This window comes from Lonchura striata, chromosome 1A, assembly GCF_050655825.1.
Source record: "Lonchura striata isolate lonStrDom1 chromosome 1A, ASM5065582v1, whole genome shotgun sequence".
Lineage (NCBI taxonomy): Eukaryota > Metazoa > Chordata > Aves > Passeriformes > Estrildidae > Lonchura > Lonchura striata.
In genome coordinates this window covers 2764561-2787906 of record NC_140741.1, presented here as the reverse complement: position 1 = coordinate 2787906, position 23346 = coordinate 2764561, and the positions used below count along the sequence as shown (strand labels likewise).

Sequence of the window (23346 nt, the reverse complement as noted above, 5' to 3'; positions counted from 1 at the left end):
AGCTGCATTTATTTTGCTTTTAAATCTTCCCCCATTTCCCTGTTAAGCACTGACAAGTCTGAACCCTCAGCTTCCATAAAAGAAGCAGCAGACTTCCATTAAACAGCTGCTCCCATTATCTGATTTAATGGTGCCAATGCACTGAATGTTCCTGTGGTGCAGAAGGTTTCCAGAGCAGTGTACTGCCTTGTGTGCTTGCATTTGGAGATTGCCTTCATCCTTCAGAGCAGTGCAGTGAACATTGGAGGGGATGAGGAGCTGCAACAGCTGAGTGCCATGTGGTAGCAGCAGGCACAGGATCCAAAGGGGAATTATCTGCAGTGGGAGTATCAGGAGGAGATGTGGGAAGAATTTAGCTGTCCAAGGCTGGTGCTGCAGGAATACTACTCTTATTTATATGCCATAACAGAATTTACAAAGGGCTGATTCATTCTTGCTCTGCGTTTGCATTACTTATGACAAACGAGAAGAAAATAACTCTCATTTCGTGGCGTTTTGCACTCTCTTTGCAACAGAACAAATGCAAACAAATATTTCTGCGAGTCCCACAAGATGGCTTTGGTCTCACATGTGTTCTCTGAGAAATCTTTCCGTTTTGTGTCCCATTAGGGTTTGCTGTCATCTCTCAGGAGATGATACGTGTTTGGAGAGCCAGTGTAGCATCATGTCAGAAAACAAGCTTTTTGCAGACATTGGGGCTGTCAGTGCCTGGAAATTCAGTTCCTACAGTCCAGCCAGCTCTCACCAGCACCTTTGCCCATTAATAACTCTCTGGAGATCTATTTTCTAGCCTAGCACACTGATGAAAGGCGTGTGCACTCAGGTGCAGCTGAGAACAGTGAAACAGCTTTGTCTTGTACTAACTTGTGCTGAAGTTTCATGTTTATGAAGGATGTGCAGCTGTGTGGCAATTTAAAATAAGTATAGAGTGTAGTGCATAATGGAGAAGCTAATGATTCTTTTATCACCTCCTTATCCCTAAGAGCCTCAAGGTTTATCTAGATTTGCTTGTCAGATAAGCAGAAAGATGATAATCCCTTGGTCAAACAAAAAAAAAATATACTGCTATTAGGATAAATTTAATCTTTCATGTGTGTCTTAGTATGTTTAATTTATGTCATACAATTTCTGCTTGTACATAAGCCCTGGGCACGTGAGAGGCTGAGTAAGAAAACAAGAGGCCATGGTAGTAAGGATGTTTCCGAACTCCTCAGTGTTACTGGTTTGTAGGCTACAGAGGAGGGGAAACAGCCCAAAACCACAGAGCTACTGAAAATCAGACGGTCCATCTTCCTTCCCCAAGGCAGGTTCAGCTGTTCCCTGCCTTTCCTGGCACTGCTTATATAGAGAGCTCTAAAGGTGTCCAAAGGTGCTGTGATTCATCCTTTGTATCCCTCAGTAATCTCTCTCAGTATTAGGTGTTCCCGACAGTAGACTTGTTACCTTGGAGGTGTGATTATCCTTTGGAATCTAGATAATACCTTTTCAGATTCCACAGCCATTCTATTCTATTGATTCTTTCTACCTTTCATGATGTCACTTTGCTCCACACCCCACCCCCCACCCCCCCCAAAAAAAAAAAAGGGGTGGGGGGGAAGGATCTTTTTGTACTTAACAGTTTCTGTTAATTCAGTTGAAATGTCTCAAATATAATTATGCAGAAATGTGTCTTGGAGAGAGCTACAGATTATACTTGTAGGAAAAAAAGGGCTGGAAGATGGCTTGAGAGGCCAACCAGCTCCACACATGTTCAGTTATGCAAAACTGCTGGTGGCACTCAGCAGCTTCAGCACTGGGGATTATTGGGATGCCCCATCCTTCCATCCCAAAAGCAGGTCCCCACTGGACTCCTCTGACATGGACAAAGAGTGACAGCAGTAGACAAGGAGCAGCAAAGGAGGAGGTGGAACAGCACTGCCCAGTTCCCCTCCTCTCTGCAGGTCCTTTGTAGAACCATCTAGCCTGGGTAAAGCTGCACAAGTTTTCCCACTCCATACTCTGCCTCTTGCTCTTTAGCTCATGTTTTGGTCCTACAAAAGGGACCTCGAGGTCAGGTAGCAAGTGGTTGCAGATGTGGACACAGGAGTTTTGGTGGCTGTCTGAGGAAATGAATGGTGGTAGAGAAGATTCATTAATCTCTTCAGAGCAATGCTTTAGGATCTGTATTTTTGGTCTGTTTACCTTGGGAGGGAAGAAGTGAATGGACTGTTTTATCCTCTCACCTGTGTGGCCCCAGACAGGAATTCTCCTTTGTGCCAGTTGCATTGATTGATGTAATCAGACTGGCTGCTAATCAAAGCGATCTCAGCGGCCTAATTCAGTACCTGATCTCTCTCTGTTTGTGCTTCAAGGTCTTTGACAGGGTCCGAGAAGATTGCCCTCATTTCCACGAGAAGATTAAGCCTATTAATGCTGAGCTCACTCAGCCCAAGCTGGCCATCAGCGCTGAAGACGAGGAGGAGCTTCTGGCCCGGGTCAATGTTGTCTTCCACTGTGCAGCCACAGTTCGCTTTGACGAGCCCCTCAAGTACGTCCGGCTTTTCTGTGCTCCTGAGCGGGATCGGCGGTGCCGGGGCACTGCCCAGAGCATCCCTGGCACGGCTGCAGTGCTGGCTCCCCTTCCACGGTCACTGTGCTGAGCATGGAAGGGGTGCTGTGCTCTGAAAACGTGTGTGTGTGTGTGCATGGCACAAGGGAACAGTCTTGGCACAGTCCCACGGGAGCAGAAGGAAGAGGTGCAGGATTGGGTTGTAAGACCGTAAGGGAGTTAAGTATGACCTAAAACTGGGGTGGGGAGGAGTGTGGTTTTGGTCATCAGGGAGATGTTTTGGCAGAGCTGCAGGCAGCTTGAAGTGAAACTGTGCTGTGTATGCCTCTAAACTTGGTGTTGTTAAAGGCTTTTCTTTGCCATGGAGTAGCTGGAGAGGGAAATGAGCTGTGGTTTGAGAAAACAGCCCATCACGACCTTTAAAACACCCAGCTCTCGCTGTAATTAAATGTTTGCAATAAATGCTCGGTTTCTGAAGGAGTTCCCTTGGGAGTGCCTGTCCCAGGCAGGCTTTTCCATTTAGAAAAACCAGCAGAAATGAGCCACTGAAACAAGATTAGATGTGTAAATGCTTCTGTGCAGATTATCCATTTCAACAAACCGAGGTGGATGATCTGCATTGCCAGAAGCTCAGTCTTTTGAAAAAGCACTAAAGCTATTGCAGTAGAAAACACAATTCGTAATATCAGTCTTTATTTGCTCATAGGCTAAAGAGATATCCACAATGTCCACCATAAATATTTGCTTTTTAGAACAACTAATTAGAGAAACACCAGAAAGAAAGCAGCTCTTGATGTGATCTTGAGCCAATACCTAAGTAGCCACAAATGTTCTTAAATCAATGCACAAATGAATCCACTTTAAAAATAAGTCTCAGTGGCATGAAGCATCAAAGGGAAACCACATTTTTAATATGGAGGATACCTAGAAAGAAGCTAAAAGTTTAAAAGCTCATCAGCTTACAGGCAGTGGAGAAACTAAAGATTGATTGTATGTGATCTGTCAAAATCTCTCTAACAGAACAAGGAAAATGATGATTAGAAGGCAAAATATGAGAAGCTCTTCAACTCAAATTATTCCTGACTGAATAATAAAATATATCAGATGGGTAAAAGTTTTAGCAAGTTAAATGTGAAAGCACAATATTGCTGCTTAGTTAAGAATTTTGAGCAGCAACTTGATGATGACACAAAATTATTTTTTCAACATGGCAGAAGCTCCAAAATTAGAACAATATATGTAAAGCAGATAAGGAAGGGGGCAAAAGCATTGCTGTGAAGATAGTGGAGAAGCAGCAGCGGAGGCACTAAATGAATTATTGGCATCAACATGCAGTACATTTAGAGAATTCTCCAGATGGAGCTCTTGAGGGCAGAAATCTCAGAAATTGTGTTACATTGAAATATTAATAGATGCTGGTTTAATAGAAGTGGAAAAAAAAAAAACAACAAACCGCCAGGGTTAGATGATATTTGCTTTGATGGCTAAAGGAACTCTGAGCAACTCAGCAGAAATCCATGCTAGGCCCATATTATGAGCACTGTTCTGTTCATCGCTTCTCAGAAGGGATGCAGTCAAACAGAAATGTGCATGGAAAAGTTAGTTTTGTCTGAAGGGTAGCTCAGGTAGAAGTATTCATCCTGCTAGAAGGGCAGGAGAAAATATAAATCTACAGTAAATGCTTTAATTTAATAGCAGTGTGTAAAAAGAAGGGTATCTCTAGCTTTATATACAGTGATCTAAATATTGATTGTATTCTTCAGCTGATGTTTTCATTCCTTTGGACTATTTACATTTTCTCTTCAACATAATTAAGTTTCTTTAGTGTACACTGTGCTTGATGGCATAATTCCTAACATTGTAGATATCTTTGAAAGCTTCTCCTTCCGGGCTGAGCAGATTGCATATTCCTAAGTCTTCTCCCTTCTGTGCAGGAAAGTGTCTCTATTCCAGTACAAAGTCTGCTGGTTGAGATGTGTTGCAGATTGTCTCTAGGACAATTTCTAGCTATGCTGAGTGCTTGAAGGTCAGCCTTGCTAATCAGGACATTCTTTCTCTTATGCTTATCACTTCTCATCTCCATTCCTTTGGAACCTAAGCTGTTATCTATAACAGTGTCTTCTTTGATTATGAGTAGCTTCAAACTGAATGAGATTAGGTTTGGCTTTGATATTAGGAGGAAATCCCTTACTTTAAGGGTGCTGAGGTCCTGGCACAGGTTTCCCAGAGCAGCTGTGGCTGCCCCATCCCTGGCAGTGTCCAAGGCCAGGCTGGATGGGGCTCTGGGCAACCTGGGATAGTGGAAGGTGTCCCTGCCCATGGCAAGGGAGTGGGACTGGAAGATCTTTAAGGTCCCTTCCGAGCCAGGCCATTCCATGATGCTATGAATCTGTTTTTCTGGGCCCAGTGACTCTTTCCTGCTTTCTGAAACTGTGTGTTCCTCTGCTTTAGCAGTGGTCCCTCCAGAGAGCACTGAATGTGTGCCCTAGGAACCACAGCGCCTCAGGGCTTAGAAATACATGTTCGAGAGAGGGGTGACCAACATGTCACATTTACAGATGTTAGTGAAGTCTTACTTGTGACCCTTCAAATAGAATAAAAATATTTGAGAGACATTCAGTGTCCAGATCAGCAAATCCAACAGAGCTGGTTTCACACTTGCATTTCAGTGACACTTTCTGCTCCACCTGCTCTCCCTGACTTCCCTTGCCACGGTGAGGCTTGGATAAAGCTCAGCCCTTATAATATTCCCAGTGAAACGCCTTCTGCCTGTTCCCCCTGTGTTCCCTAGGCATGCCCTGCAGCTGAACGTGATGGGCACGCAGCGGCTTCTGGAGCTGGCCCGGCAGATGCGCAGCCTGGAGGCCTTCATCCACATCTCCACTGCCTATGCAAACTGCATCCGGAAATGCATCGAGGAGGTCATCTACCCTCCCCCAGCCGAGCCCCAGAAGCTCTTCGATTTAGTAGAGTAAGTAGGAGCCACGTTGCCCCTTCCAGTGCTGGTTCCCAACCTCATCGTGTGGCAGACCTGGGAGCCGCTCGCAGAATCGGCTGGGATTTCTCTCAGAGGTGCTGTTACTGCTGTTTCTTTGTGGTTTTTTAATGACTGATTTCATCAGAGTCCAATATCAATTTCTGCAGGAGTCTATTTTCTGCCAGGAATGGAATCGCTGCTTTCTGTAACATTCAGCCTTAGTAAGAGCTGATTTTTTTTCCATACCCCTTTTTTCTTTTATCTTTTCAGCTTCCCAACTTCGTTTCCGCTTCTTTCAGAAATCCTGTGGTATTTAAGTGGAGTTATATGGAGATGAGTAAGAAACAGGCTTTTTTTAGACAGGTCAGTGTGAATCATTTAGGTTGGAAAAGACCTCTAAGATCACCAAGTCCAAGATTTGACTGATCACCACCTTATCAAATGAACCAGAGCACAGAGTGCCACGTACTGTTGGGTTTTGGACACTTACAGAATTGGTGACTTCACCACATCCCTGGGTAGCCCCTTCCAATGCCTGGCCACCTTTGCAGTGAAGAAAATCTTCCTGATTTCCATATGAACCTCTCCTGGTACAGCATGAGGCAATGTCCTCTCAACCTGTACACCGAAAAAAGCTTGGATAACTGAATTTACCAAAATAAAGAATAATTAGCAAGAATAACAAAATCAGCTGATAAAGGTCCTAGGAGACATTCTCCTTAAAAGAATTTTCACACAACTGTTAATGTGTTTTCCTTTTCTCGTGGGTGATACAAGCAACTGATCTGTGACCTATTAACACAATCTTTATTCTTGATTTAGGGTAATGGAAGATGAAGTTAATTAATGCCCACTAAGAGAACCACTGATATTTTATTTTTTTAATAAAAAAAGCTTGTCTTAAGAAATAATTTAACTGCCTAAGCACTACTCCAGGGAAGCTGGTACAAACTAGTTTTTCTATTTGAATTTCTCTAGTAGCCTATATTCTTGGATATGTTTACTTCCAGCTAGTAGTCATCAATCATTTATCATTTATCCAGTAAGTGGAAGATGATAAAAAACTTGAGAAATGTCATAGTGCATTAGAGCAATGGGCTCCCTGTCCTCAAGACAGTCACTGAGAGATGCTATTTAGGGTAACTGGATACACTTTTCTGTTCCCCTCACAGAAACCTGAAGAGTCTTAAGCCTTTTTACTGTCTCCTCATGTGCTGATGGATCTGTCTTGGTGCTGATGTTAGTTGTCCTTCCTCTCTACCTTTTCTTTAGCTCTAGTCCCGTTGCAGTCACTCAAAGTTTTATTTAAATAGCTTCAAAATCGCACCACTAGTTTCATTCTCAGTACCTGATGATGGCCAGCATTTAATTGATTGGGGTTTTTTGCCTGCTGCGAGTAGGCATGCACTGACATGGAGGTTTCAGAGCTGTCTGCTGTGATTCAAAAGCTTTTGCTGAGCTGCAGTTGTCAGTTCTCAGCAACTTCTAGCATCAGTTCTCATAGACTGCTTTTCCCTAAAAGTGAAGCTGCTCTGTCATCTTTTTGCCCACTGACTCAGTTTTGTGTTCTTTGGTGTTCATCACTGTCAAGATTCCATTTCACTGTCCTAAAAGGCTTACAATCACTTGCAACTCTGAAAACAGTTAGTGTTGATGGCTCAGAATTAAAAAAAACACTGCAGTACAGGTCTGATTGCTAGTTAGAAGTTTGCAGAAGGGCTTGGCTACCTCAGAGATTGTTACTTCAGCTGCTTCATATAAAACACTAAGAATTTATGTATCATAGCTTGAAAATGCAGCAGAGAGGATGATGTTTGAGATGCACCTTTAATATTTGCCATGTAAGTGAAAGAAATAGTGTGTGGATATCAGGGTACAGAAGGTTTCAGAGGAAAGTGACAGGTATCAGAATTTTGCCTTTGAAGAGGAGGGAGGGGAAGCAGAAAGGAAATATAAACTGCCTTCAAAAATGGGGAGAAATACAGATTATCTTTTGCATCAGCCAGCTGTGGATGATTCCTTTCACAGCCAACCCTTGTCTTAAGGTCCTGCTCTTGCAAGTGCTTTATGAGGAATAATTGAACAACTGGATGCAGTAACAGATCCGTTTAACAGTGCTTTTGGCCATGCACTTGATATATGCTTATAATTACTTACTTCAAATCTCAAGGAGGACTCCCAGCTGTTTCTTTTTCTGCTGTTCTCCTCCTGTTACATCTTGCTGTTTCAGTATTCTGATATTTAACCTGCAAGTAAACCCCGAGGCTTAAGCTGTGTAAACCAAAAGTCACACTTCTAAGTGTTGCCAGGCCAATAGGGGAAACATATAATCTGCTGCATCAAGCATGGTTTGCCTTAATCTAAAGCTGGAGGAAATCAGCTTTGAAGGGTGTGCTGAGGTAAGGAATACAGCACACAGCAAAGTCTGTCCTGGAGCTGTGGGTTGGTTATTGCAGAAAATACAGATCCATCGTTTGCTTACTAATGCAAAGCCATGAACACTGAAAGTTTTGTTTTCCTGTGGCAGAGTACTTTGGTGCATATAATGGAGAAGTTATTAATTGTTTAATTTGCATTGTTGGCTTGAAAGGGGCAGATGCAGCAGTGAAGTTCTGCTAACTCACAGAAGCAGCAGCTTTAGTGAGTTAGCATTCCAGAATCTTTCAAATAGGTCACAGAGCAGTTCTCCTTGCTGAAGTGTCAGCTCCACCTCCCTGATGGGAATGTTGGTCCATCAAATCACCTGGCAGGCTGCTGCCCTTGGGACAGGTCCTCAGGTAATGCAGAGACCTCTGGAAGGATGAATGCACGAGGAAATTACCTCTGCTTGTACATCTGCATCTGTTTTTGCTTTGTGAGAATGCAACCCCTTATTATGAAAATTTAAAAAATAAAAAGAGAAGGGGAAAAAGACTTGCACACAGCTTAACCCGAGTTCCCAAATGAACTTAGTCTTCCTCCAGGCTCTGCAGAAATAGCCATCTCCTCTTGGCAGGCTGGTAATTAGCTACTCCACAGATTCAAACAATAGCAGTTTAGCTGAGACTCTGAGGTTCAATGGCTGCCTAAGCAGCTTTGCAAATTATGTCAATCCTATGTGCTTGTAACCTCTGTAGAGTTCATATTTTATGTTTATATGCTTTCTTCTGCCTTGTTTCTGCTGCACTGGACCAGGTTTGCAAAGGAAGGTGTTTGTGTCTCCATAGGGCTTTTTTATTTAAATAAAAAATTCCTATCTACTACAAATTGCCAGATTTTTAATGCGTTCCAAAACCGAGAGATTTGTTGCATCCAGCCCTCCCCTGTGAATCAGTGCTTCCTCATACAACAATTTCCCATCTGTGCCCAACGAGAGTCGTCTGAAACGTGCTGTGCCACCTGAGCCACCGTGTCTTTGAAAGGTTGACAGGATCAAGCAATTTTTCAGGTGTGGCAGTCAGCATCGTATTTCTCTTCCCTTGACCTCCGCCTTTCTCTGAAATCCAAACCAAGGAGGGGTGAAGTGAGGATCTGCAGGAAGCAGTATCCTTGCAGTGCCCCTGGGAAGAGTCCACGCCTTCAGACTGAGCTGTAAGTCCGTTGACTTAATTACAAATTGGATTATAGGAGCTAATCTTTGATTCTGTGGTGTAACCCCAGGCTGCTGGGAGCCTGGCAGGGACTGGCAGCGAGGGCTCTGGAAGCACAGCCAGTTCTTGTCCTTTACACCCAGATGCTGGCAGGACCTCTGAGCTCCTGCTGCTGTGCCAGGGAAGAGCCTTTGGATGTCAGGCCCTTCCTGCAGCTCCGTGGTGGTAAGGGCTGCTTTTTAAAAGCTATCTGCATAGCTGCTTCTGATGGATTAGATACTTGAATGCCTTCAAAAAATAAAAACCGACTTGGGTTCTTTTAGGTTTTTTTGGTGGTTTGGTTTTGGTTGTTTTTTTTTTGTTCCTGTGTGAACAGACCTGTGGTAAGCCTGCTAGAAGGAACACCTAACACTGCAAATGATGGAAAACCACTGCTGGAATAATATCCCTGTAAGATGTTTTTCCAGCTTTTGAGACCTTTGTTTGTTACGTGACTTGCTAATTCAAGGTTACCCAGGATATCCTGAAACATATTTGGGAGTATGCAGGGAGTGTGTTGGATAAGGATGAGAACTGTCTAGTGGGATTCCTAGCTGGCAGAGCTCCATCAGGCTGTAGACCATGGCAATATTTATGTTACAGATTGCAGTGAAGCATTGCCCATGCAAGGGATTGCTCTGAAGTGAGTTTGTAGAGGTACCTGACTTGCAACGGGGCACTGGAGCATGAAGCTCACCAGGGTTTATGTTGCACCTTGAAGATAAAAGTAACTTTCTCTCACAGTGCAGTTTTAAATCCAAACCTTAAATACCTTTGACTGGCTTATCTTCTTTTTCAGGTGAGGATTCCTGTCTCACTGGTCTGTTTTGCCTGAATCTTTTTCTCTCCCTGCCTCGTGGATGATGACTTTCTCCTTGTTACCTGTAGGTGGTTGGATGAATCCATCATTCAAGACATCACACCCAAGCTGCTTGGGGAGTGGCCCAACACTTACACCTACACCAAAGCCTTGTCAGAGTACCTGATTCAGCAAGAGAAAGGAAACTTGAACATTGCTATCATCAGGCCATCCATCGTGGGAGCCAGCTGGCATGAGCCTTTCCCAGTAAGTATGAATACGCAATTCCTAACCAGGAGCCTTTGGATATAACTGGAGCTGTGACACTGTCAGGAATCTGTCCCTCCTTTTAGCAATGTCTTGAGAAACAGATATCCATAGTTCACAGGGAGATGTGTGGAAGAGGTGGAGATCCCGTGCTGGAGCAGAACAGCAAGTCTTCTACAGCACCTTAGAACTCCTGTGAAAAGACCACGTTTAAGCAATAATAACAAGAGCTGGATAGGTATGGTGCAGAATGCTGGGCTTGCAATTGATTGTCCATTCAGGCACACCAGGAGAGTTTCTGTGCTCAAAACGTGGGATCTGAGGGTCAGTCGTACGCCTGGTACATTGTGGTTGAGGTACAAATGTCAGGCACTCTGTAATTAAATGCAGCTGTACTTTGGAATGAGATAATTCATTAAGCTAAATATATCAATAGGAATAGCGTGCCCTAATATCGCAGCCAAATTGGAAAGGCAGCACAAAGTCACCTTTGGCTTTCAGGCAGCCTGAAGTGTGCCAGAGATGGCTGAGATACAGCCAAGGCTCTGGGCCAAGCTCCCCATCTTGGAAAGACAAAGAGCTCTGTTTGATGTCACAGCCTGTTCCAGGTCAAACAGCTCCTCACTGCTCTGAACTCCAGCTCCCACAAGTGGCAGCTTCCCTGACCTGAAGTAGGATGGGATTCAAAAGGAATGTTGTGGTTTGGATTTGGGATTTTATTTTTCCTTGCTGTAGAAATTAGCTGGAGTGACCAGGTCACCCTTGGTGACAGCTGCGTGTTGTCTGTCAAGGGTAAATATCAGTCCAGCTGTTTTCAGTATGTGTGGCAGCACCAAGATACTGTGGTGTTTAAAACCAGGCTTTATTCCTGAGGCTAGGGAATAGGAATGAAGTGGTTTCTAAGAACAAACCTAGATTCTGTTGTTGATGAGTAAATTGCAGGCCATGCATCCCCTGGTACTGGTTGACATCCTGGCAGCTGTCCTAGATGGGCTGGCATCCATCTAAACTAGCGTCTCCTTCCTTCTTTGTCTGCACCACAGCACTGTCATTATTCAGAAGCTTGTGTAAGCAGTTCATCATAAAGAGGAACACTAATAATTCTTCTTTTCCACAGGGTTGGATTGACAACTTCAATGGGACCAGCGGGATATTTATTGCGGTATGTCTGGTTACTATTTAAGCTCCCCTTAGAGTGGAGTTTGAGTTACTAAAATAGAATTCTGATGTTATCCTACAGCCCCACTTAGAAACTGTGTGCAGGAAAGGGCCACAGGAGTTTTCTGAGTCTGGGAGAAAGATGTCACCCACTTGGCACACATCTGGCAGCTGGTAGGACCCAGAGGATGGTCTTTTTGTGTTGAGCTCGGAAAAGGACATTGAGAGACTATTCATGTTGCTAGTTTGCTAAAAGATGAATTGCAGTTCCTAAAAACTCTGAAAAAACTAAAGGTTTGGACATATTTGGCAAATATTCAAAGAAAAGGCCAAAGATGTGTCCTTGAAATGAGGGTAATTCATGGATGTAACAGTTTGAATCTTTTAACACAACTTTATTTTCCAGGCCAGGTTGCCACATTGTCAATACAAGGCAGCAGCATTTATAATTCCATTTGTCTCTGTGTGCATTGTTTCCAAATCTACTGCTATAACTTGTTATACTTACACAATACCAAAATTCTGGCTCCCACTTGCCACTGCTTTGTACAGGATTTCTCTCTGTACAGACTACACCTAAATAATATGTATTATTGATTCAGACTCTGCCAGTTACACGGATAATTCACTATATTTTTTCCTGACTTGATAAAATATTCCCTGTAAGATAAAAATAATCATTACAATTAATACATTAAAGGAGTAAAGTTGCATACCTTTTCTCCTGCCTTATAATTTTTTTTTTTTCTGAACTAAAATCACTGCCTTAGGCCTCTCTGTCAGTCCATAATGCTTTATAGCTCTGGGCAGATATTTCTGTTCATGTATGTCCAACTTCATTACTTTATCAAAGCTATGTTTTAATCAGCCTGCTACAGTGTATAAAAGGATTAGTGATCTGTAATCACAGGAGAGCAGAATAAAATACAAATATGATCTTGTTAAAAAAGTTCATTTATATCTGAAGTAGAGTATAAATAGAAACTTACAGTTATGGAATGCACAGGACACATAATGCTTTCATGTGAGCCCCATCTATACATTTCAGAGGCATTCAATTTTTGTTCACAAATTATTGACTTCTAATCATGTCACAGTTTCTTTAAAAGAAATTAATTTTTCTATTCCTTGGTGACAACCCAAGAAGCTTGTACTGCCTCTCTGCTCTAGTCCCAGGATCTTGCACTGCTTTCTGGGTTCTTCCATTATGTTAGCAAGATCAAGGAATGCTTTGCAATTCCTTAATTTTGCAGATGCACTTCTTACATTTTCATGTGTCGGGTTCTATCTTTTGTAATGACATTAATTTTAATTTGGACTTACTTTTATCTTAGTTTTTTTTTTTTTTAATCATAACTTTCAATGATGTCTGTTACACCATTTATCCAGAACTGGTTTGCAAGAAACCTTGGGCCAGGTTTTGTATGCAGCCTGCATCTTTAGATCCAAGTTTAGCTCCATGGAGAGCAAAGATTATGAGATTCTAGGGTCACTGTGGGAAGTGGCTTTTTTTTTTTTTTTTTTTTTTTTTTTTTAATATAGAAAAAGATTGGACTTAGGCTGAGATTTGAAAAAGAGGTGGTATTTTTTGGTCCAGGTTTGACGCTCTGAGGTTTTTCAGTATAGTAGAAGAGACCATGGAATTTGTGTTATCTACACTGAGCTCTTGGGTGATGAAATGTGGTCTGTAACTACATCAACAGTTGGCCAACAAAAAGACAAAAAACAATGACAAGGATGCAGGGTGTAGAGACAAAGTTGTGTGGAATGTTTTCCAGAAGGGAAAAGTGTTTATTATTAAGGACCCAAGAGACTTTTTTCTTCTGAAGGGGGGAATTAATAAGTACATGTATTAATGTTCTTGAATGTGGAGAGTTGTTTGAAAATGAACACTTAAACATCTGAGTGATGCATCAGTTTGATTACCTGAAAGTCGTGTCAGTACAGCCAGCTCTCGTGGCCAAATGGATTTTAAACTGTGATTATTAGATGAGTAGCTTTATTTGCTTTAATTAAGTGTTGAAAAACGCAAAAGGGAAGTGGTTTTTGTGGTTTGGTTTTGTGCATTTGAAGTGTCCCTTCATACCAAAATACTCACTTTCAACTTCTAGCCAGGCTCATCCTATAGGGAGAACATCCCTCAGATTCAGATTTGGTTCCGATCATCTTTGATGTCACTTGGGCAGAATCTGGACTCCAAATCTTGCAAATTTGCAGTTTTTCCTCAGTTGCACTGTTTGAATCTGATCATTTCACTCCATCAATAGGCACATTACTTTTAAATATTCATGAAATATGGGAGTCCAAGTTGTTCTTGATAATCTAATTATGTTTCTTTTGCCTAAAGTTGCTCCAGCTGCTGTGGGGAGCTGTGTTTGTTGATTGAGGAACAAAATGAAATTAATTAAATTTCTGCTGGAGTGTAATTAAGGCATTTTGTCTTAATTAAGACAAATGCCTTATTACATGCTAAGACCTTCCTCCCTGCAAGGCAGTGAAGCTGTAGGGCACAACTGGTTTAATTTATGATCTGGGCAGTGACTGGCCTGAAAGCACTTCAGCTGAGAGGCTGTCTAGAAACATCAGACTCTGGCCAGGAAATTATTTTGAGACTTCACTTTGCAGTAGCTTCTATTTCACTAAAGAGAAAAATGTCAGTATCTATAAATAGAAACCAAGACACACCTGATGGAAATACCACTGAACCATTTTTTGATGTAAAAAGTAACCTAAAAACTTGAACCTCAAGCCTTTGTTACATGCAAAACATAGGAAATCTTGAAACCATTCATGTGTGTATGACCATCACATGCTGCTCTGAACATATTTTGCAGATCCATCGAACATCCTCATTTGGAAGACCTCAGAAAGGTTTTCAGTGTGAAAATGTGATAGTTAATCACACTGTAGTCTTTAGTGAGCATGTGTTCATAGAAGTGGAAAATTCAGAGCTGAGCTTGGTTGCCTGCTTTGTTTCCTTCTTCCTCTTTTTCCCCCTTGAAAAAACCTCGTAGTAAGAAACGAAGAAAATCATAGTGATGTTGCAAGTTGAAGCTTTAGCATCTGAGCCTAACCATAGTTCAGCTTAGGGCAGCAGAATTCAATGCATGACACAGGTTTGAGGAGGATGGAGTGAGCCATGCAGGGAATCTTGCCCTGTTGTCTGTGTCAGAGCCTGTGATCCCTCTGACTGATGCACCAAGGATGAGATGGGACTGCTAAGAAGTCCTAGTTCCTGAAAATCAAATCAGTCAGAAGTGTTACTCCCTTACTTCCGAACTGTGAAATGCAACAAACACATCTGATTGCAGATGGGGAAAAGAGGAGGAGAACAGACACCAAAAAGACCCCAAAACATAAACACCTCCCAAAGAGGGGAAACAGTGTTCCTTAATGTCCACCAGTTACCACTAGACAATGGTATGTGCTTCACAAGTTAATACCAAGTCTTAAATGCTTTTTTAATGACTTTTTTCCTCTCCTCAGATTTCAGGCAAGGGCTTTTCCACAACTAGGCGCTTCATGTCCAGTTGCTGTAGAAAAATTTAATCTATTTTATACTGATATTTGAGTTTCAGATTGTATGAAAATAATTTAAAAGCAATAGCATCTCCTTTGCCCCACCTTTTAAATATTGATGGATCTGTAGCAGATGTTCTTTTGCTCTTTGATTCAGTCCTTCCCTCTGCTTTTGCACAGATCTGAATTACAAGAGCTTTTATCCTTCCTTGCTTCACCAGCACTTTTATCCTCTCAGCTTTTTCCCTGGTTCCTCAGCTTCACTGCATTGTTTCCCTCACAAGAAAGAACTTGATTGCAGCCATGACTCTGCCATGTTGGGTTTCTTCTCTTATGTGCTCTGTTGAGCCCTCATCCGTGACACACCAAGTAAATCTCCTTCACCCCATTTCACCCCCACCTTTCTGTATTTTGCCTTGTCCTCTCTGATCCAGTCTGCCGTGCTGTTTCCATATCTCTCCTGTAGAACCTCCAAAGCCTCATTGGTCATCATGGAAACCCCCTGATAAGCATTCATGTTAAATGTGCATATTCTGGGGAGCCTGATCCCCTGAAAAATGCACTTCCTACTAAAGCAAAGTGAAATTTTTTTGTTCTTTCCTAGTTCTTCTTTTTGGTTGTCAGTACTTTGTATTTGCACTGATTCCTTTTACTGAGTTTTGGTGGGTGATGTGCTCTTCAAGACAGGGGCCGTCCTTTGTATCTTTGTGCTCAACAGACGGCTTTGGAAAAGAGCAGAGTGTGAATACATCCAAAAGAAAGGAAGCTAACTTTTCAAAAATCCTACAGGTGTCATTTCCAAAGTGACTGCAGTCTCTGAGGTATACTCAGACTTGTGTCTGCCTGTGTCATTTAAGAAAATGTGACTTTCAGGCATGCACTTTACAGTGGCAAATTCAGATATATTTCCCTCCTTGGGTATTTTATTTCCTATTCAGTTAAATTAAGAGTCCCAGCTTTTCTTGTGGTACACAGCACAGACATCATCATGTTTCCAGGCGTCCTCTGGACATGCAGGGCAGCAGGATCCGTGGGAGAGCCATCTCTGTTGTCACAGAAACCAAATAATCTGCAACAGAAAAAAATATGCTACAGTGCTGGCCAGTGCTGGAGTTCACCCTAGGTCAGGGGGTGGCTCTGGGTGGTGGAAAAGTCTCTCCTCCAACCTGTGCTTTCAAAAAAAAGCTCAGAAGTCTTCTGTTGTTTGGTCTCAAGGCAGTTTATTGCATCTTATCTAAAGGATTTTCTTCTCTGGCTGCTGTGGTTTGCTCACAGCTCAGGCAGAGGCACACACACACCCTGACATCCTCTCTGACTCCCGACTGCTTCTTCTCTCCCCACCCAGGGCTGCTGCTTTTATATGGCACATTACGTGTTACATGTTTGCAGTTTTCCCGAATGCCTATTACCTATATTAAATGGTGCTTTTCTATCTTTTATATGGTACATTACGTGTTACATGTTTACAGTTTTTCCCCAATGCCTACTACCTATATTAAATGGTGATTTTCTACTCTAAACCAATCTGTGAGTGCCAACATCACCAAGAACATAGAGGTAAGGAAGAAGAAAGAGGGAGGACAGGACAGGCCCAAACCCTCCATTTTAAAACTTCTGACCCCCATGTACAAAACAGAAACCCCCCCTGTGCAAGACTTAAAACCCCTCTGAACAGCACTAAAAAATTCTTCCCTTTACTTTGTGACTACTACTACTATAATATCTAAACTTTTCTGACTTCTTGTTCTTCCTGCAAGTTTGGTAAATCATTCCATGGCTCAAACTCAAAATCACAGCTGTTTCTAGCTGCCTGCCAGGGTTTCAAATGCTTCTGACCTGGACCTGGAACAACCAAAAATGTCCGAGGGGCATTTTGAGTTCTGAGAGCCCAGTGCACGCTGCTGGAGTCCTGCCAGCTCAGTCTCAGGCCAGGCTGGCGTGGGTGACTGTTTCCCTGTCTCCCTGTCCCACAGGCAGGCAAGGGGATCCTGCGGACCGTCATCGCCAACAACGAAGCGGTGGCTGACATGATCCCCGTCGACGTCGCCATCAACCTGACTCTGGCAGCCGGGTGGTACACGGCCGTGCACAGGTGGGAGGGCATCCCTCTTCCCAAAGAGGGCATTCCTCTTTGGCCACACGCCTGGGATATTTGCTCCCTGCACCAGCACTTTGAAAGGAGCCAGGGGCTGGTTAAAAACCAGCGCAAGAGGCTGGGTGATTGATTTTCTGACTGGTGGTTTCTCCCTGGGGGTGGGCAAGGACCGAGAGCACACAGTAAAGGCAGGGTTTGGAGTTGGGAAATCTCTACAGCTATGGGTGAGACATGTTTCTTGTCTCTCAGAAGTCTTCTGAAGGCCAAGAGTTTTGCATCAGTGGTCTTTGGGCCTCCCTTTTCATAGAACTGCTTTTCAAGTATCTTCTGGAATTTTCTTGCTAAAAAAGCTCTTTGTGTTTTCCTTGGGAAGCACTGCACAATGTAAAGATATTATGAGCTTGTAGGTTATATGATCTAAAAAAATCTCCCTACTTTGCATTGTTGAGAAGAAGTGATATTAAGGATTTATGGTCTTTTCCTGTGAATCTTTAATCCTGGTCTTTAATCATTAGGTAGGAGTACAGAGAATAAACCACATGAATTATTTTGGAGGTTTATGCAACTCTGAAAAATCAAACCCAGGCAAATAAAAGGCAGAAGTGTTTTACTTTGAAAGACAGAGTAAACCCTTTGAGGTGAGGGTAGAACTACATCCAGTGAGCTAAATATGGATCCTAAAAGGACCTTGAAGAGTAGCTCACCTTGAAGAGAGCTTTCTTCTCAAAGCATTGTTAAGAAATCCACCAAATTAAAACTGTGCATTTTTCAAATATACAGTAAGAAAAATGCTGTATTGATTTAATCACTTGACACCCTTGGCAAAGCAGGCTTAGGTCAAAAAAACTGTTTGATTTATGTTGAAGGAAGAAATAAAACAAGTGTGATCCATGTTTAGTTCCACACCAAAAAATGCAAGGTTTGTTTAGTATTAAACTGGGAATTTACTTGAAATGGATTCATTTTGTAATCTCATGCCTAAGAAATAGGTTTTTTTGACATCTCAAAATAATACTTCTTTCTGTTTTCCAGACCAAAAAACCTGTTGGTGTACAACTGCACAACAGGGGGAATCAACCCTTTCTTCTGGGGAGAAATGGGTAAGGTCTCATTTAAATGGAGAACATCCATAGTGCTCCTTACACTTTGAAGAATTGGTTTCCACAATTTAGGTGGTATTCTGTGTCTGCCATTCAAACTGCATTTTGGGGGAGGGTCCTGTGAGGTAAAGGGTACTTCCAAACCAAACCATTCTGGGATTCTGTGATACTATGGAGACGGTCTTTCTTGTCCATCAGAAAATTCTGTACAGAAATAAGAGGTGTGCACTTGAGGAGGAAAACGTTGAGATGACATGTGGGCTTCAAGAACAGTTTGTATTTTGATCATGAGTTTTGTGGGGGAAAAAAAAAATGAAATTATTTTCACGGCTGACTTTTCTTTAAGTGGATATACTTCCAAGGCAGGGGGTGAAAGAAAGGGAGACAGATCCTGACTCCCTTGAAGAGAAAAACTCATGCTGAAGCCAAGCAGCAAAATTTGTCTCAGCTGTGTACTGTGAAATACTGTGTACAGTTAGTACAGTTATGGACAGATGTACTGCACCTGTCACCCCTGCATTCATATCTTTGTGCTTTAAATATAAGAGGCTGGCTACTCCATCTCTCAGGCTTTGCTTTGCTTTTTCCCTTGCTTTATTTACCTAAGTCAGCAGATAATGAGACCATAATTGCATTTACAGAATAAATGTCTTAACCATGATATTTGATCATGTGGCCTAGGAGGGAAGAGGTTTCAGCAATTGGCTGAGTGCTGAGGACATCACATCAAGCTCTTGGCTTTTTGTTTTTTTAGTGAGAGATGAAATGTTGTGGTTAGTCAAAATCTTCTGTGGCTTTTTCACAGGAGTGAATGCAAAGCTCTTCACAGGCTGCTACTTCAGCAATAGCCACCATAGCACCACTTTCTGAGATTTGCCTTTGTTAACCCTGAAAAAGGGTTTTTACTGATGAAAACACCAATGTATTTAGTTCATTGTCACTAATTTTATTCTGTTCCTCTGCTTATAACTGTGGAATTAGCCATGAAATCATCTGGGTGCAGCTGCTTCCATGTGCAACTGAGCTGTATGGCAGAACTGAAGGCAAAATTTTCTCCTTGGGTGACACTTTCTACTCCACGTTGTAGCCACAGTTTTCCTGAAAGCAGCATGCTGCAGAGAATTAGGATGGAGTACTAAAGTGCAAAATTTTGCCTTGAAAGATGTTGCATGGCTGAAGAAATGAGTTTGGGAAAGATTTACTGCATCACAATGTTATGACTGCAGGCATCCAGTCTGAATCCTCTATTCAGACTCCTACCTATTTCTTTTTGGGAAATAGCCATAATTCTGTTCAAGGAGGCAGAGTGTGTGACTGGTCATCAGGATGGTCCCGAGTGTCTGGAAGCTGCTGAGAATCCAGGGAGGGGAGTGGGAGTCACCTGGCACGGGCCTGAGCATTTTAGTGCAAAGCAAACATGGGTTTTGCAGAGGGATGAGCCTGGGCTGCCTGGTCAGGCCAGGTGACACCAGGACCTGCTGTGGGAGTGACAGGGGTACACAAGGGAGCAGGGATTTTTCAAGGGGAGAAAGATCAAACAGAGAAATTGAAGCTGGATTGGGCTTAGGACACCAAGGGCTGGGAACAGAAGCAGTGGAGATGGTGATGCTTTGAGTACACTTTGAGTGATGAGCTGGGAGGGAGGGAGGAGAAGGAGATCTAGAAGAGTTTGTGCTTAAACACCCATTGCAAGGCAGTTCATTCTAAAGCTCCTCAGACACAGATAGAAACTCCTAGTGTTAAAAGGGACCTTAACTGATTTATTTATTTTCCACATAATGCTATGCCTTGGGGTTTTTCTTTTCCCTTACTTTCTCAGTACTTTGCCCGCTTTTACAAAGATGTGGTCAAACAACTAAATTTTCATCTGGAGAAGCATATTCTGCTTTGCTGCAGTGTGAATCTGGTTAGTCTGACTTTGTGAAGTACATTTTACAGTTTCTCCTCAAAACTAAACCGTAAAACAGGCTGGAGAGGATGTTCAGCATGGCAAAAATTAAGTTCAGTTTATTCTTGTTAGTCTACCTGGGCGAGACCTGTGTCCAGTTCTCCCCCTGCAGAACCTGCCTTTGAGTTGTAGGATTTGCTGCTGCATTTTTGTGTTGAGGTTGGAGGGGAGAGCCCACACACCCACTAAGTCATTGGAATAGCTCCTGGAAGTGACAAATTTCTGGTTTGGGGTTCTTAGTAGAAGTACAGCAGAAGTCACTACTTGAAGTGCAGTAATGAGCTGAGCACAGACACCGCAGAGTCCTGTCTGAATGTTACAATTGGAATCTGCTTATCTGAGGATGATCTGGATGTTTCTTGTGGCTTGCAAATTCTCATCTGATTTTCTATTTGTAACATAAGCTTAGAGACTAAATGATAATATGAGCACAGATTGATGTCGTTAACTCCCAAATCAGTTTTTTAGAAAGTGGAAAAAGCCCACATATTCTTCTTTCTTGAGCTTGCTGGTGCTCAGGAGTAGGAGCACCATCTGTTTATCAGTTCCTAGGATGATAGCCTTACCCTCAACTGCTGCAGTGCTGTTAAGCCTCTGCAGGATGCAAGTGTCCCAGATATGCACATCTAGATAGCACTTTGTGGCACTGTGCCATTGTCAGAGCTCAGAATCAGACCCAGCATATTTTGTGCCTTAACATGCAAAGGGAAGGGAAGATTCCCACTCTATCATTTGTTTTTGAGTTAAGAATGCAAGAGAGTTTGCTGCCTTACAGCATCCAGAGGTCTTCTGAAAACAGGCAGACATTTGGTGGTGTGGGTCAGATGTGGTTTGAAAGGATTTGATGAAGTCTTTTTAAAGCTATCATCCTGTGTAAGCAACAGACTAACTCGGACATCAGCTCACTGGAAAATCTGACACAAAATTAGAAATGTCATTTTTATTTTATGCTAGCAGATCAAAGTTTGCATTAGTGACCTAATGAAATGTTAGCGCTGACCAATTTCTTTTACATCTGCTGCAGGTGAAAGCAGAATTGCAGCTCCTTGAAGCTCTTAGAGCTGCCTGCTTTTCCTCCTTTATGTTATGTGCTTTGACAAGAAGGTTTTTGTCTGCCAGTGTGAAGTGTGGAGCAGGGTTGGGTTTCAGGCAATAGATGGAGTCAGTTTTCATGGCAGAAGGGTTAGCCTGGTCCAAGCTCTGGTGACACACTTCAGAGAGCTGTGGGCTGGAGGTGTGAAGCACAGCTTGGCTGTGCTGCCCCATGCTTCCAGCCCAGCTGGGAGCGAGTGGTTGCCAGTGAGAAATGTTCCCTTGCAGGGCAGTACGTCATGTCCACGTTCAAAAGGAACCCCCTGGAGCAGGCCTTCCGAACACCCAATGCTCACATGACCTCCAGCTACTTGATAAACCAGTACTGGATCACTGTCAGCCACAAGGCTCCTGCCATCCTCTACGACCTGTACATGAGGCTCACGGGGAGAAAGCCCAGGTAAGGAACGGTGCTCTCAGCCTCCTGCATGCCTGCCACTCCTATGGAGAGCAGAGCTTGGACCAGTGATGATAACTCAAGTCCTTGAGCTTCTTGCTGTCTCCTTCTCTTGAGGAAAATGAGGAAATGCATGGCTGTGGTTAAGCACAACCTATGGCTCGCACCCTTCCCACCACCTGGAGAGCAGCACATGTTTTGAGCTCAATTTTACACACTTCAGAGGTTCCCAAGGCAGAGGAGGACTTCTGTCTTCTCCATATCCAGATCTCTACCACTTCAGCTTTCCAGTGGGATCGCCCCTATCTGCCATGAGCTTGCCTAAGTCTTGAGTCTGGCCAGGTTTAGAACATACCAGCTAATACGCTTTTCCCCCCATGAATTAGATGCCTGAGTAGCCATTTCCAGCACTGGTCTGAAATCTAGGAAGCAATTGTTTCTATGATAAAATTCTAATTCTATTTAGGAGGGCAGTTCAACTTTATGGGTGGTATTTGAGCCCTGGCAGTGGTGTGGTTTGGAGGAACAGCGATATCCATATGGAAGGAATCCTCCTGTCAGTAATGTTACTCCAGACATTGTCCTCCTTTACTCCCTGCCTCCACAGAGGAGGATTTGTTGTGCAGTGTGAGAGCAGGATTCCAGCACTGGGTTGATGTCAGCTGCTCTGATTTATCCCTGACATTCTGCTTCAGAGGCAGATTGGTCCGTAAAAAGACTTCCAGTTATCCAGGAGGGAAGAACTATCCTAGAAATTGAGGTAAACTGAAAATTAGGCTGGAATCTCCCAATTTTTGTTGAAACGGGCAGCAGTAAGATCTTGGCACTGCCATTACAATTGGCATTTCTTTTCATGAAGCTGATTAGCATAATTAACCAGTGGGCACTGCCTGCAATGCTGTAGTTAAATGTCAAACAGAACTCAGCATGATCTTCTGAACTTTTAAGATTTGCAGCCTCGGCCAAAATGGCTCACCGATGAAGTTGGGGGTTTTCCAAGTTTTTTTTTTTTTTTTAAATATAATTCTCCTTTTCTTTTTATACACTACTTCAGCTCATCCAGGTATTGCTGCAGTGTAGTAGAAAGCACAGTAGCAGCTCATAGTTTCTTCTTTTCCCAGATACCTGAATATCAGACCTTTATGGTCTAAGGGCAGTAAACCACATGAAGTAAAAGAAAAAAGAAGCCTTTTTAGGTGCAAGCTCATTTCACATAAATCTCTAGATATCAAGCAAAACCACCCTAAGTGGTTTCCTGTGAGTGCTGCACATCCATCCATGACTTAGAGCATAATGTGGTTTTATACCCTTAGTAGTCTCTTGGGACAATCCTGTCTCACCTGAGGATCTGGTCATGCAAGGCTCTGTATGGGAACAAATAAAGAAATTATTGCTGTAAACAGTTTTCCAGAAGACAAAATGCATGTCTGAAGTGTGGCCACAGTGAAGGCTAATACTCAATTTATTCCTCTCAGTTCCTCCACAGTGGAAAATGAGATTTCCTGTAAGAAATCTATGTCATGTTTCTACTCAGCTGATGTTTTGCAGAAGACCTTTCCTTCATGCAAATTATTAGTCAATGTTTTGAATGTAGTCACATCAGCTGAGCTCAGAGAGTTGACATGAAACACAGTTTTCACACACACCTCTTTAGATCATAGAATCACAGGCTGGTTTGGGTTGGAAGGGAAGGAAGCTTTAATGTCCTCTAGTTTCACCCCTGCCATGGGTAGGGACGCCTTCCCAGGTTGCTCAGAGCCCCATCCTACCTGGCCTTGGACACTTCATGGGGCAGCCACAGCTTCTCTGGGCAACTTTTGCCAGGGCCACTCCACCCT

The 23346-nt window shown here is 42.9% G+C and overlaps 1 protein-coding gene across 10 annotated transcripts in view; it reads left to right on the top strand.

Annotated features, from left to right (window-relative positions):
• Positions 1 to 23346, top strand: part of LOC110470362 (fatty acyl-CoA reductase 1) — a 119926-nt gene that overhangs the window by 88018 nt on the left and 8562 nt on the right. For 8 of the 10 annotated variants that reach the window (XR_002465396.2, XM_077783253.2, XM_021529906.3 and 5 more), the window contains exons 3-9: positions 2352 to 2527; positions 5340 to 5519; positions 10022 to 10199; positions 11317 to 11361; positions 16850 to 16968; positions 18004 to 18071; positions 21340 to 21511. Coding sequence is in view for 9 of the 10 variants with exons in the window: in XM_077783253.2 (XP_077639379.1) it covers positions 2352 to 2527; positions 5340 to 5519; positions 10022 to 10199; positions 11317 to 11361; positions 16850 to 16968; positions 18004 to 18071; positions 21340 to 21511 (938 nt within the window). In the remaining variant the exon portion in view is untranslated. The remainder of the gene's footprint in view (positions 1 to 2351; positions 2528 to 5339; positions 5520 to 10021; positions 10200 to 11316; positions 11362 to 16849; positions 16969 to 18003; positions 18072 to 21339; positions 21512 to 23346) is intronic. The other 2 variants (XM_085570085.1, XM_085570084.1) reach the window with 1 other exon arrangement.